The 12,506-nt window shown below is 40.2% G+C and overlaps 1 protein-coding gene across 2 annotated transcripts; it reads left to right on the forward strand.

Annotated features, from left to right (window-relative positions):
* The first annotated feature begins 846 nt into the window (after window positions 1–846).
* On the forward strand, window positions 847–10,845 carry LOC136058652 (C-C chemokine receptor type 5-like). 2 transcript variants are annotated; one of them, XM_065752283.1, is made up of 4 exons: window positions 847–1,055; window positions 5,559–5,650; window positions 9,211–9,404; window positions 9,665–10,845. In XM_065752283.1, the coding sequence occupies exon 4, from the start codon at window positions 9,676–9,678 to the stop codon at window positions 10,744–10,746; it is 1,071 nt and encodes a 356-aa protein (XP_065608355.1). In that variant the 5' UTR covers window positions 847–1,055; window positions 5,559–5,650; window positions 9,211–9,404; window positions 9,665–9,675; the 3' UTR covers window positions 10,747–10,845. The 2 variants fall into 2 exon arrangements, with proteins under 2 accessions (XP_065608355.1, XP_065608356.1); XM_065752284.1 differs by lacking the exon at window positions 5,559–5,650.
* The last annotated feature ends 1,661 nt before the right edge of the window (window positions 10,846–12,506 follow it).

Raw genomic sequence — 12,506 nt, forward strand, 5'->3', positions numbered from 1 at the left:
CTTAATCCATTTATAAACTCACACGGACTTATCTTAAATAAAATAACAATAAATGGAGTGTGAAGGAAGAGAAATAGATGGAAATGGGCAAATACAGAAAAGTAGTGACAGAAATTGTGAGAATGTTCTTATTAATCTTAACATAAAGTAATACCCAGAGAAATAGAAAGATCAGAGTACAAACAGATAAATACTTCTAAGTATTTTAAATGTTAAAATGTTTAGATTAGTAAGAGACTCTTTAAGAAGCTCCGAAATAAATATCACTTTTTTCAGTGACAATTACAACAGGGCTAAACACAAAGAACACAAAGATACATCTATACAGTATCTTGTTCCAGCTAACAGAAACCATAGAAATGATGTGCTGGGAGAATGATAGAATGCTGACTGCACTGAACAGCACACCAGGCTGATACTGCTGTTGTCTTATACTGACAGCTACTGACCTTCTTCTGGTGGCTACTGTGGCCTGAGAAGCTTCACATCTTTATCTTTTAACGAAACAAAAAGAAGAAATCAGCCCGCAAGACAGCAGAGGAAGCAGAAACAAGTCAGTGAATTCTAGTACGTTTAGAACAATCAGCTAGGCTGAAACAGATGAAGGTGTTTGTCCAGAAACAAGGGAGAGGTCATTGCTTTGTACTCATATACTAGGGATATCTATTAGGACCTGCATTTCATTCAGAGAACTGAATGGCGGGGAAAAGGAATACTGTATGAATTTGTATAAAAGCAGAGCAGTTTTCTAACTGCTGTGACAACTAGAGCAGATTCACTTTGAGTGTTTCAAGCCCAAAATGACTGATCCTGGCAAGGGGCCAAAACAGTGGTAGTGGGTGGCATTATCAGATACATAGACCAATATGCAAAACTGCACAAATCTTCAAGTGACAGCCAGCTCTGCAGAATTATCTGCAAGGTTGTGCCCGTAGGATGATACAACGACAGCAACACAACCCATCCTAACACCAGAATTTCTGAACCCAGTGGAAACCAAGTGGATGGAAGTGAAGAATCCATGTGGACATTAATTACTGGGACGCTCTCATGAGGTACGGACAGTTTCAGAGTACCGCTAATCTTTGGCATTCAGAAATACTTTCTGGCTCCTGGCATATACCTTGTTATTTTACAGATTCTCTCCATTCTTTCTATGACCTAGCTTTCAATGAGAAGAAATTTGGTGTGGGATTTTCTCAGTCTGGTTGACCTAAGGTCTAGGACCTGTAAGCATACTGTGGAGTATTTCTGACTCGCATTCAGCTACAAACAGCACCTCTAGACCTAGAATGTATGTACTATAAACACAACTGGAAACAGCAAAGTGTGAGAATTAAAATGGTATGTAAAAATGGGCATCTCAGCTGATAATCTGTGAAGTACATAGCTATGACTGAAAAGAAAGCTTTACTGCACTATGATAGCTCTTATGTAAAAAAGAAAAACGTGTCAGAATGCATCAGAAGCCTGGTAAGAACAGTAGAAGGAAGCAATGCTCTCTTCTTCCTAACTGCATCAAGAAGTATTGTTAGTCCAATATCGGCAGCACAGGCAAAGCCTAGACAAGAATAATCCAATGGCAATGGAGGAAATCAGTGTCACATCACTAAGCATAGCTTCTACTCATCTCTGAAAGTAAAGCCTTCATAGCTGACAACCTGAGCTATACCAAACCACTTACCATTCCTTTTATTTTCGAATTATAGCTTCAATTTTGTGATAAAATTATGAAGCTCACCCATAGGTAAAGATTCTTAAAATCTGCTGCTGCAGTGCATTTTTTCAAAGAGCTGCTGGGTTAGTGATTGAGAAAAAAACAGACAAACAAATAGAAAAACTGAGAATATCTGAGGTGTAATATTGGATGTTCTACCTGAAATGGCCATACCTCAGTGTCAGCACACACCCACTGAATGGAGGCAGGCTGAAGGCAGCAGGGGAGAGGAGGAAATGCAGTGGGAAGATGGACAGTCTCGGCTGGTGTGATGAAGCTTTGGACTGGATAGGAAGTTGGGACCTGCAGGGGCCCATCGAAAACTCATGAGAGGAGCAGGGCAGAGAAAAAGAAGACCAAAAAAAATGTCCTAACAGCATGAAGGAACAACAAAACACTAAGACACACATACAAGAACTGATCAAATCTGATTTCCCAGCAGCTCTGCTTATCTGTAGCAGGTGTAGAGCTAGAACTGAACATATCCTGTAAGTTCTGGTAAGAAAGTTATATTCCAGGTATCCACTGCCAGAACGTGTGCAGAGTTTTTGGGCTGCCAAGTTTCATAGCCGTTCAACCTCTCTTTGGGGGACCTCTCATCCACCCTCAAGACCCAGCCGGGCGAAACCACTTCTCCCAGTCAGCAGCTACATTTGTGAATGGCAGAGGCCCTCTGTTGGCGAGCAACGCTCACTGCCATCCGATAGTAAAAGAAACACGCAGCCACAATTGTTGATCAAATGGATGAGATATGAGAATGAAAATCAGTAAGCATCAAAATCAAACATCAATTAATCTGTGTGATCAAGGAAGTTTTTCTGAAGATGAGCCAACTAAAAATCTTAGTTTTAAGTTGTTGATGTTAGTTCAAATATTTGATACCATTTCTGTTGAGAGTGTATTTCAGAATCAAAAATTTGATGTCCAAAAACAAGTTTGAGACTGTTTCCTCTGTTCATATAATGTGAGATCATGAAAGGCTTTGAAGTTTCTTGCAAGTTAAGTAGCATGTAGTAGTGCCCAGTGAGGAGAGCTAAGCAGGGAGAACAATGAAGCAAACTGCAGAAATAAATATTACAATCATAAGAATTCATGATTTCTCAAATTTCAGTAATTTCATGTGTGAAAAGACTGTGTAAGGAGTAAAGCATAGGCTGATGCTAATGTGTTGCAAAAAAAATATAGGCAGTACAGCCAAAGCTTGTAGAAAATTTTTAGTATCATGGGATAAGCAAAACTGTTAGTATAACGAGACACAACTTAGAAGACAAAAACTGTGAACTGAAATTCTTTCTAGGGCATGGCTTTCTTTCAGGGCTTGAGTTATTCCACATTCACCATCTCAAATGCCCTAGTGCAGTGTACAGCTTCACTGACGAAGGACTAGGGAGGTTCCAGCCTAGTGTGATCTTGCTCTTGTGGCAGGGGCTCCTGTGTGGGCTGCTGTTGTGGCTGTATATCTCTGCCACAGTCAGGTGGTGAATGTGCACTCCCACTATACAGGTGGCTTCTCGCACACTGAGTACTGAAGCTGTATCTAAAAAACTTTGATTTGAGATCTCCCTTGAGGTGGATAACTAACACCACCTTAGAACACACCAATCATGCCCCCATATGGTTATGACACAAACACTGAACTGGATTATCTCCCTGTTCCATTTCTACTTCATTGCATAAGTCAGTAAGAAATTGTGGAAAAAAAGTGTTGGAAGGAAGAGAAGTTCAAGCTAAGAAACATAAATTTACCTCTAGTGGCTGTGTGTTAGGAAGAAAGTTTGCATGTGGTTACAGTATCTCTTTGCTGCCTGAGGCAGCGTATCTCGCATGTTCCGGTCATCACTGTCAGAGGCAGGATGATGGACTACAGTCTGAAAAGTCTGGCAAGATCCCATGTCAGTGAGGAAAGTAATATGTAAAGGCTGCTGCAAAAGTGATGCTGCCCATTTTATTATCTGCCCACGACACCAGAGACGTATGTTGGTGGTACGGTGGTAGAGATTGAAACTTACCACCAATATTCCATGACATGTTGTTGCCAGGTGACAGATGGCAGCAAAGGGGCAGTCTGACAACAGTGTCTGACATGCAAGTGCTTCTGAAGCAGATGTGTGGAACCTAATTCCTCCATGTGGAAAAAATGGCACCTATTGACATTCATCAACATTTGATGAATGTTTATGGAGACCAAACAGTGGATGTGAGCACAGTGAGGCACTGGGTGGTGTATTTCAGTAGAGGCAACAGTTACCTGAAAGACGAGTCACTTTCTGGATGGCTGTGCATACTTTTATGAGTGAGGCATGCAGGCTCTTGTTCATTGCTGGCAAGAAATGCATAGCTAATAGTTGTGACTGTGCTGAAAAATACTGCTTTTTAGTTAGGAATGTGCTCTATCAAATAGTGTTATTGTGCTCCTTGTATATGTTGTAGTTTGCATAGAAATAAATAGGAGGTATTACTTTCAATGCAACCTATGTACTTTCTTTCATTTTCCCTATTATTTTTCATTAGTGAAGAGATGCAAGTGCCTTCAGGCATGATTTGAGTCAGCCAAGTTTGATAGGAATCAGGAGCATGGTAAAGGTGTAGTGGAAACATTTTCAGAAGCAGCTCTTCGCACTGACTGAGTAGAGTCTAATATAGTCTATCAAGTAACGCAGCATAAATACAATCTTAGCATACTCTACAGCAGCCATTAATTTTGATGCTGAGACACTAACCCTTAGAGAGCTGCTTAGAAAAGCTAATGAAGAATGGAAGGAAAAAAATCTACCAATTCTTTGGAGTAATGACTTTGATCAGTCCCTTACACAGAATGTTTGACACAGAACACAAGTTCCCTTTTTACTCTCCCCACCAAATCTGAGATGTAACTCAGAAGCTGTGATTCCCTTGACTTGCATGAAGGAACGGCAGCACCCAAAGCAAGACATATCCCTTTAGTGTCTTCACGAGGTTGATGGGATAAAATATCCCAGAATCCTCCAAAGAGAGGATCACAGATGTCAAGGGGAGGCAGGGGTATTAGGTGTCTTCTTTGCTTGGCATCTTCTCAGGGCTTTTCTCTCAGGGTTCTCAGACAACTGATAAGGCACTACCTCTTGCTAGCTTTCTTCGTAACATTCCCACCTCCTGTGGGGTTTCTTTGATGTCTAAGAAAGATCTAAAAGCTGCTCACAGTGCAGATTTAGTTTAATCCTATGTAAAAGTCACAGGAATCAGCCACAAGGAAAAGAGTTGAAAAGCTATCAGATTTTATTATGCTTTTCTGAAGCTTAACTCCAGTAAATAATGGCATTGTTTTAAAAGATTGTCCAACTTATGATATAAAGGCACAGCCTTATGAAAGGGAGTTAAAAAAGGTACAAAAGACTAGCTTTGAGTAAAACAGAACCAACTCCTTTGCTAAATGCAAACCAATACAAAATGCAAGTAACTCTATAGATATAAATGCATCAAGGCGTAAGCTAACTTCTGCACTTCTGTTAAGGGACAATTATCTTACAAGAAACATCATGATTGAGAAATATAATGGGATGAACATCATGTAAACTGTTCTTGACTCCAAGGGTTTAGTTAATTGATAAAGAGAAAAGAACACAAAAATCTTTTTCTACTACAGCTGCGGATTGTGAAACTTTGAGTTCATCTCCTAAGAGGATCCTCCTCAAATTTCAACATCTCTTCACATATCTCGCAGAGTTAGAAAAGTAACATCTGATAACCCATTTTTAGAAAAAAAGAGAACTAAGAGAACTGCTCCTTGACTTTTTTTTTTTTTTAAGTGAAAACAGATCTGCTTGCTAGAAGTTTTCAAACTGATACATCCTTCTTCATGCAGGAAGAGGTGTTTGCAACCTTCTTCTAGTGAGTGACAGATTGGTTTAGCATTATTCTTGATGTAATAATCCAAGCTGCCACTTGCACCTTATGGTAAGTCATCTTTTCTTTCATTTGGTTTTATTTTCTTCTACCTGTGAATTTAGTAGTTGTTTAGGTACTCCTATGACTGAGGTGAAAAATACTTGTGGAACCTTGCTAGAGTACTTAACATTAAAAAACACTCTGGGGAAAAGTATATGTTAAGAGAAATACCCTGCTTTTAAAGGATAGAACCACTAGAAGAGTTGAGCAGGGGAACCAGAACAAAGAAACAAATCTCTACAGGTTGACTGGGATAAGAAATGTCAAGGAATATGGCTCTTTGATAAATTACACAAAAAAGATTCTTCTCTGAAAACGATGCATCATTATAGAGATTTGGATTTTAAAATTGTGACTGCAAACATAAAGCAACTTATTTGAGCAGAGAGTACTTATTCCTCTTACAGAATGACCACAGAAAATTTGATGCATCTGAAATGCTTTATCTCAAGGGACCTGTTTACATGCATTATAGCTTAGTATTTTACCTCCATTCACTGAAACTTTCTAACCAATACCTTTTTAAAGCACAGCGCAATTGAGTGAAACACACTTTAACACTTTTTTGCATCTTCAAAAGCAGAGGGCACTGATCTGAAACTTAGCATGAAAGAGCAATATATGAGTTTGCTCATCTTGAATATGGAGAGCACTGCCGTTGAGAACTTCAGGCCACTGATTTCAACCAGAGCAACAGAATTTTTTTAAGAGATTGCAATTTCTAGAAATATGAACTAAGGAACTAAGCTCACTTCAAAATACTACAGATATCTTTTTGAGATAGTCTTTCTTCAGAGATTTCCAGGATGATTTTAATTTTGCTTCTGTCAAGAAACAAACCCAATAAGATATTTCTGAATTAGGTAAGCAAGCCCAGTCAGTTAATTCAGTGAAGCATTCTAGTCAGCAGCCAACATCATTTCCTAACACAACGGATCTGTAGAATAAAGCAGAGAAACACTTGGCGGTTTGTTTTCCTATTTTCTAAAATTAGCTTACGTAGCTTCTGTTGTCAGCATATGCTGGGTACTATACACAGTTAAGGGTAATAAGTACTTTTGCAGAGAAAGGCTTCTTAAGAAAAGACTGGAATCAGCAGAAAGAAACATTCAGAGGGCAGGCTGCACTTTGCAAGTAAGGTTGAAATGAATAAGATACAGGGAAGATGCAGCTCTCATTCCAAGAAGGCAAAGAAAAGAGGAGGGAATGCACTGAAAAGACCATTAGCAAAAAGAAGGGGCTGCCATGAAAGGAACTGCTGCAGTAATAACAAGGTAGCATTTTATAATGTTTGCATGAATCCCACCAGTTAATTCCATACTCATAAAATCCCATTCTGTGTTTGTGACTCAGCCCCTTCTCATAGCCCTAGTTTGTGCTTGAGCATCACAAAAGAGGACAATGACCAAGACACAAAGCTAAGAGGCTGAGAAATAACCCCCACAAGTGTTGCTGATGCAGTACATGTGGTTAGTGGCCTTCTACCTCCTTTGTGGTTGCAACTGTTCTTCTGGGCTGTGGTTTCAAACCTTTCCACCATGGGCGAATACCCAGTTTTAAGACACTTGCTTCTGCCCAGCAGGACAATCTTGTTATCTTCAGTCACTACTGATGCTCTCACGAGTTGCTAATCAGACTAGCAAGGAGAGTCAATCTGGTCTCAGCCCCAGGACATACAGAGCCTGGCTGGATATTTTGCATCCAGTTCCTCATCCCATCATAATCTCAGTGCAGAGTGCAGCTGAGTGGGAAATTGCAAACAGGGATACCTAGCTATAAGCAGCACCGCCAGGGCATGCAACAAAGCTGAAAGTAATCTTAAATATTTGTGCAGTTCGCAAGTCTTGGAATGAAACACACAGGTTAATATTTTGGATCACTAACTCATTTTTGAAGGTACTTTTTTGTCTAAAAGACTTGTTGAGAGTAATTGAAAATATAAACAATGCTTTCAAATCAACTTGCTGTTGATACATCTGAGCCACAGCCACTTCCTTTACCATGATCTCAGTATTGTGATGACTGTGTAGTTAGAACAGCTGTGGAAAAATACTGTTTCACAGAGGTCACCAGAGCTTCTTGAAAACCAATCTTTGAGGATTTTGACTGCACTTATCTTCTACCCAGGAAACTGTATATAGGTAAACCTGAGATGCAACCTGCTAAAACTTGCGAGTTTTCTCTTATTCCTCGTTCTCCAGAAGAAAATGTCATGCCAAACTCTACACGCCAAAGTAATACCTCAGTGTGAACATTTTCACTGTTTATATGCTGCAAACAGAATTAATAGTCTGCCCCAGGAAAAAAATGTGAAATGAGTGTAGAGAAGGTTTGTAAATGCAGTACCTCCATTTGTTTGAAGGTGCAGGTTTTGTTCCAAGAAAGCTCCCTCCTTTTGGGGCAGGTTCATATCCACACTACGCTGTAAAAGAATCTCCATAAGGAGTTCAGGAGCTCAGGAGAGACTCAGATCTGAATTTTAAACGTCACAGGAAAGTGGTCAAAGGCCTACCAGTCTTTCTCCAAGGACTCAGTTTAAGATTAACTAAATTTCACAATTACACAAAAATTAAGATGAGGAACTTAAGCCTTTTTAGTGATCTGCTTTTATAACAGATAATAGCTTTTAACCCAAACAACTGTCTGCTGCCTTGCAAGAAAACACAAATCGTTCTGCCACAACAGTGCAATGCTTGGTAAAATCAGTTGCCATGACACAGTAAAAAAACAGCAGCCATTTTCACAACAGCAAGTAGCTCTATTTCAGTGGCTACCAAATGCATCTCTTTCACTTTCCCACTGATTGGGAAGCACATTTGGTCCGTCTGACACCTGTCTTCACAAAATCCTCTTCCCAGCTTCTCACAGACATGCAGGAACTCTGGATTTCTCCAGGAGCCTGCTCAAACACTTCTCCTCAGGAACCAAGTTACACAAAGCTATGTGTCCGCATCTGGGCCTACATCTGGCAGACTCTTGGTCCTGACCACGTGGCTGGCACACACGTCTCAAGTCCTTTCACTTCCTGACACTCCTGTTCCAAATGCCTGGTAGGACCAGGAGACTGCCAGATGTAAACCCAGATGCAGGAGCTGTACCACTTACCCCTTGAGATGGCACTGCTCCCTGCCTGGGGAACCCAGCCCCTTCCACAGCTCTTCTATCAAAATCAGAGGGACAGAGTATTGGGGCAGCCCTTGCACTGCCTCAATTTCTATGTCATCTCACTGTAGTAGAGTAACAAGAACAGGATGAAGAAAGATATGCAAACAACAGATACACAACCAGAATTGTTAGTACATCCTCATGACGACAGCCGAATCAGCTACTCAAGTAGCTGCTTCCTCAAATAGCAATTTAACTGTGGAGTTATTGAGTAATGTCTGATCAACTGAAACAAGCAATCAAAACTTCTTTAATCCTGAGCCCTGAGGAGATGTTTCTCTTGCCAGGAAGATGCCATATCACATACATGTTCCTATAGGCCATGCTGACAGCAAATGAAATCCTTTATGCCATTTGAATAGGTGTTTGCCTACCTGTTCTTTCTATTGCAATTATCCCAGCAGGTCCTCAGCTGAACGTGTCCAGCACAGCCCCACAAGACAGTGCCACACACAGCTTTCATTCCAGCATTACCTAAGCCCTGCCCATGGCCCCTGCCTGAGGCAGACTCTGAAGAGCACACTGCCTTTGCCATCGTAAGCCAGACCAACGCTACTGGCTTGCTGCTCCCCACCAGCCATTACAGCAGCTTCAGCAGGTGAGTGCAGTCAGTGCTCTGTGGAAGGATCACCACCACCAGAGATGGTTCCCAGAGGTGCTGAGGCTCCTGTGAAGCCACAAACGACACTTATGTTCTACCTGTGTCACAGTGACTTTGCAATGGCTGCCCTGACCCCCTTGGGTGAGGGCTGCAGCACGGATTGGCACAGTGAGGCCATGCCCCATCACCATGTTTCATTCCCCTCCCCGATGAGCTTGGAGTTCCCTGCAGTTAACCACTCTTCTCTTCCTTTGCAGACCAACACGCAATGGATAACTACACCACTGACTTGGGTGACATGGATGTAACAACAATGATTGACTACGGCGATTCAGCACCATGCCCGGGAACAGAGGAAAAGCACTTAGCAGCAAATTTTCTGCCACCGCTTTATTCTTTGGTGGTGATATTTGGCTTCATAGGCAACATTCTCGTTATCCTTATCCTGGTAAAATACAAAAAATTGAAGAGTATGACTGACATCTACCTCCTCAATCTGGCAATTTCTGATTTGCTGTTTATATTTTCTCTTCCTTTTTGGGCTTACTATGCTGCTCATGACTGGATTTTTGGAGAAGCGCTGTGCCGAATTCTCTCAGGTGTTTACCTCCTTGGCTTCTACAGCGGCATCTTTTTCATAATCCTGTTGACCATAGACAGGTATCTGGCCATAGTTCACGCAGTGTTTGCTTTAAAAGCTAGGACAGTTACCTACGGCATCCTCACCAGCATTGTCACGTGGGCTGTTGCTCTTTCTGCCTCTGTTCCTGGGATAGTGTTTCACAAAACTCAAAAGGAAAATGCACGGTATACATGCAGTGCTCATTATCCACCAGATCAGAGAGATGAATGGAAGCAATTCCTGGCCTTAAAGATGAACATCCTAGGACTTGTTATTCCTATGTTAATTATGATCTGCAGCTACACACAAATTATAAAGACATTACTACAGTGCAGGAATGAGAAGAAAAATAAAGCAGTCAGGCTTATTTTTATCATCATGATTGTATACTTTTTTTTCTGGGCACCATATAACATTTGCATTCTCTTGCGTGATTTTCAAGATTCATTTTCTATCACTAGTTGTGAAATCAGTGGTCAACTGCACAAAGCAACACAAGTGACCGAAACAATCTCAATGATCCACTGCTGTATCAATCCTGTGATTTATGCTTTTGCTGGAGAAAAATTTAGGAAGTATCTTCATAGCTTTTTCCGAAAGCAAATTGCTTCCCACTTCTCCAAATATTGTCCAGTTTTCTATGCCGACACAGCGGAACGGGCCAGCTCCACCTACACACAGTCTACTGGAGAGCAAGAAGTTTCTGCTGCACTGTAAGTTGCAACTAGTAAAAAAAAGTGGAAGTGACTTTTTTGGAAATCAAGTCTACGATGAAAGGCTGGAGAATCTCTTCTGGATATTGACTCTAAATCATCCGCAGAAGGTCATGGCACACCTAACTAGCAAAGCTTTTATTTGCTCATAACAGTGGGGAATTGTACATAAATGAAATGAATGCATCAGCTTAGCTGTGCTGATATGGTAACACAGGATTCTGTGGGAAAAAATGGGAAAAAAAAGCTTTTTTTTCTAAGCTAAGAGTCTAACCTAGCAGACTGATCTTTCGATGTGAACTAGAGATTAGAAAATGATATTGCTTGTTTGGAAACACCTCTTCACTGTACCTTATGTAAGGTATTTCATTCATTTAAACTCAGTCTTGGTCCCATCTTTTGTTGTCCTGGTTGTGTAACTCTGTAAATAACTTACTGAGGTCTGTGATGAAGAATCTTTACAATCGGTATTCCAAGGCATATTTTCCTTTGTGTATGGTTGACTACAGGCCTTTCAGATCTTCCTCATAACAATCTAACAATAGTCCGAGCTACTAAGTGTCAACATCTAAGTTAATTAGGAGTTTGATCTTTCAGAATGCTCTTTTAATAAACTGCTGTTTTATATACTACTTGTATTAACATCAAATACAATGGTCTATCATTGATCAGTAAATCATTGTGTTTATGGTGTTTTAAAAATAAAGTACTATATACAGAGCTTTAACCAGGCTAGATCAAGTGCAGATGAGTCAGTAGGGCTTTTTTAGCTTCTTACTGCAGTGATTTTGTTTGCCATTTTTCTAGCCTATGTGAAATAAGAACTTTAAAATATGGCATATTTTAATTAATTTGCAATTAATGCAAATGTAATGGCTGCAAAGTCACCACAGCATTAAAGGTGTGAAAACATTTGACCCAGATCTTTTTAAAGATAAGATTATGCTATAGACATTTTCCAAAACAAACACACATGAAGGAAGTAAAAGGATTCACTCATCCACAGAGCCAAAAACATACAGCACCTCTCTCGTTTTTGAAGGAGGGAACATTTAGGGGCAATGACTGTTGTTGTTTTTTCCTGTTTTGTGGGAGTTTTATATAATGCAAAAGCTTCCATAATTCTTCCATAATTAGCAAGACTGATGCTCAGCTATGACTGGGCTTTCCCTTATAGTTCAGATCTGACAGAACACCTGAACACAGAAAACATGAAATAAGGGAGTAGTCAGGTGATTAAAATCATACATTTGTCACGATACAAATTGTTTCAGACCACATTTGCATAGCATTTCTATCATTTGTTACATTCCCCCTAATACTTTTGGTTTTGGACAACTCTGGAGATATGAAAATAAAAGTGAATATTTTAATTGTTGTCCTTGTCCAGTAGGGTAATGTCTGTTTCCCAGCTGCTCTGGATAGCTTAAATTTAAAAAAAAAAAAATTTTTTTCAAATAAATAGTTCAAATAGTCTCAAAGAAATTTTACATTGCCAAGTGCTTTTGAAATCAGGAACTGAAATAGGGAAATATTTGGTTATCAGGCCACTAGTTATTGTGTTTTGTCACATTAAGCACCACTTTTGGACTACTTCCACATGGCAAGCATCGCAAAGCCATACTACACTTTCAGAAGCTTCCTTTTCAGCTGCACATTCTTTTTTAAGACTTTTTTAATTACTACCATCAGTAGAAGCAGAAATGGTTGGAAGTGACCCTTCAGATCACTTAGTTCCAACTCCTGCAATAGGCAGGGACACCT

This window comes from Cyrtonyx montezumae, unplaced genomic scaffold, assembly GCF_038088225.1.
Source record: "Cyrtonyx montezumae isolate F1298 unplaced genomic scaffold, pur_monq_1.0 scaffold_8, whole genome shotgun sequence".
NCBI lineage: Eukaryota > Metazoa > Chordata > Aves > Galliformes > Odontophoridae > Cyrtonyx > Cyrtonyx montezumae.

What these genes read in the sequence shown, in the direction of transcription:
- LOC136058652 (XM_065752283.1), top strand. Translation starts at nt 9,676, where the DNA reads ATGGATAACTACACCACTGACTTGGGTGACATGGATGTAACAACAATG.